Raw genomic sequence first — 2,325 nt, 5'->3', positions numbered from 1 at the left:
TCAAGATAAACAATATTCAAGTGAGGCTGAAACCTGGTGTAAGGATATCACTGATCATATCAAGAGAAATCTTAAAGGTACGGCAGACTAGTAATTAATATAGTACTTTGTGGGGTAGGGAAGTTGTAGTTTACTACTTGTAAATAAGAAACAAAGATGGCAAATACCGTATAGCTGGAAAATTTGGCGGAGAATTAAATTTGGTGGTTCAAAATAAAACCACCAATATTATAACCGCCAATAATAATTGCAATTTTATGGGTGGGTTGATTATACTAAAAAATGGCAGTATTTCTCACTATTTCAGTCAAGACTGTGGGCAAGGACTACCAAGGAGCATCTTCAAGAAGAGCTGAGTGTGCTTAAAGAAAAGACAAGATAGTCAACCACCAAATTAAATGACCACCAATATTATATTTAGACAGTTTTGATGCAAAACCGCCAAAGTTTTAGACTGCCAAATTTTCTGACTATACAGTAATTATTTATTTTATGTTGCACTCAAAATGATACGTACCTTGTAGTGGTTTTATGGTGTTGGTATAAAATTTTGCAAATTTTTGTTCAGATTTGCCATTTGTTGGTGTAAATTTTTCTGAATATTATCCTCTGCAGCTGTTATTCCTAGTGAGCCATACCTTTTTTGTGGAATTTAATTTTGCAAATCCAACGAAAACGCAAAATTAGAGAAATTCATTTCCAGTGAAATATAACACCTATATGGTACTTTCCTTGAAAGGTTTAAAACTACAAGTGGTTCACTGCTGTTACATACATTATGCTATACATGTAGGGCCAATTATTGTTGTAGCTACATGTACATGTGTATATACACTCAACTGCATTAATAATTGTACTGATATACTTTCCATTATAGAGTTAGATCTGAAGAGATACAAGTACATAGTTCAAGTAGTGATAGGAGAACAGAGAGGAGAAGGAGTCAAGTAATGGCACAGCATTTAATTGTATTTATTTTATTTTATTTATTATTTATTATTAGGATTGGCTCAAGGTGTTTGTGGGACACTGATACTGACAACTACTCACAAGGATTATTCATTAACGTATGATTAATAATAATAATAATAATAATAATAATAATAATAATGATAATAATGATGATGATGATGATGATGATGATGATGATGATGATGATGATGATGATGATGATGATGATGATGATGATGATGATAATGATAGATTTGATATACAGCTTAAGCTTCACAACATGTCGTCAGTACCATTTAGAGGGAAATGTTGGAGGGAATTAAATTTGGTGAATTTGGCATTTTGATAGCCATTCATCAAAATAAAAATCCACCATTTGAGCCATTTTACTGCCTCCAAAATTTCCCACTATACGGTATTATTGATTTGCTTTTACACAACTGAAAAGCTAAACTCGCAATAAAAAATTACTTATGGATGGAGGGACATTTGTCCCTTTTAACCTGTTTTACAGTTTGAGTTTTCTATAAAAAAAATTAATTTTTGCATTAATTATGATTTTAGTCATCAGTGAAGTTCATGGTAAAAGTGTTGAGTGTTCTTGTTCTTATATAAACTGTGTTCCTTTGATGTGGTGCATTAATGATATTCATAGAGTACAACCCACGATAGCCTGGTGACATTAACTGGCTATAAAAGGGTATCATCTGTATTTTGTCAATCCAAGGGATAAAACTTTAAAATCCAAGATGGATGAAATATGAATATCCCTGAAGGATGAAACAAAAATTTTTGGATGGGCATGCTATTATGCATGTCCTTCTTTTTATATTATCAATTTTATTAAAATAATAAATATACATTTTAAGTGTAGTATAGCTGACAAAGCTGTTTCACTGTATAGCACTTTATTTTAGCAATTTTGCGGTAAAATTTGTAACTAGCTGATGTTAATTTGATACATGTGCATTACTGAGCATGCCCATTAGTGATTGACAGTTTCAATAACTAGTGGGGATTTATATTGCAAATTGCAATCACCAAAATAAAAACTCCACCATATTAATGTGTTATTATGGCAATGAATGGAACCCTGTATGTGTGGCCAGACTTATTATTATTGTTATTATCTAATTAATAATACATGTACTTGGAATGGATCCTACTCTCTCTCTTTATTCTCTTCATGTAGGACTCCTTGTTTGCAGTAGGTGTGGCATACGCTGTTTATTATTATTGAAATAAACAAGAACATTTTCACCTAATTATTATATTAATAATAATAATAATAAGTTAATTAATATGTATCTATCATCTATTGTCACTAATACACAGTACAGTATACACCTAGTCATTGTCACTTTAGCTTCTGGA

General features: G+C 31.4%; 1 protein-coding gene across 1 annotated transcript in view; it reads left to right on the top strand.

Annotated features, from left to right (window-relative positions):
* The window catches only part of LOC100635118 (tctex1 domain-containing protein 2-like), a 2,511-nt gene extending 218 nt beyond the window's left edge, over positions 1–2,293 (top strand). The window contains exons 3-6 of the mRNA XM_011408869.2: positions 6–77; positions 878–947; positions 1,004–1,067; positions 2,144–2,293. Of these exons, the coding sequence (XP_011407171.1) occupies positions 6–77; positions 878–947; positions 1,004–1,067; positions 2,144–2,191 (254 nt within the window). The 3' untranslated portion in view covers positions 2,192–2,293. The remainder of the gene's footprint in view (positions 1–5; positions 78–877; positions 948–1,003; positions 1,068–2,143) is intronic.
* The last annotated feature ends 32 nt before the right edge of the window (positions 2,294–2,325 follow it).

Source organism: Amphimedon queenslandica, unplaced genomic scaffold, assembly GCF_000090795.2.
Source record: "Amphimedon queenslandica unplaced genomic scaffold, v1.1 AMPQUscaffold_12757, whole genome shotgun sequence".
Lineage (NCBI taxonomy): Eukaryota > Metazoa > Porifera > Demospongiae > Haplosclerida > Niphatidae > Amphimedon > Amphimedon queenslandica.
This window is presented reverse-complemented; position numbering and strand designations above follow the sequence as displayed.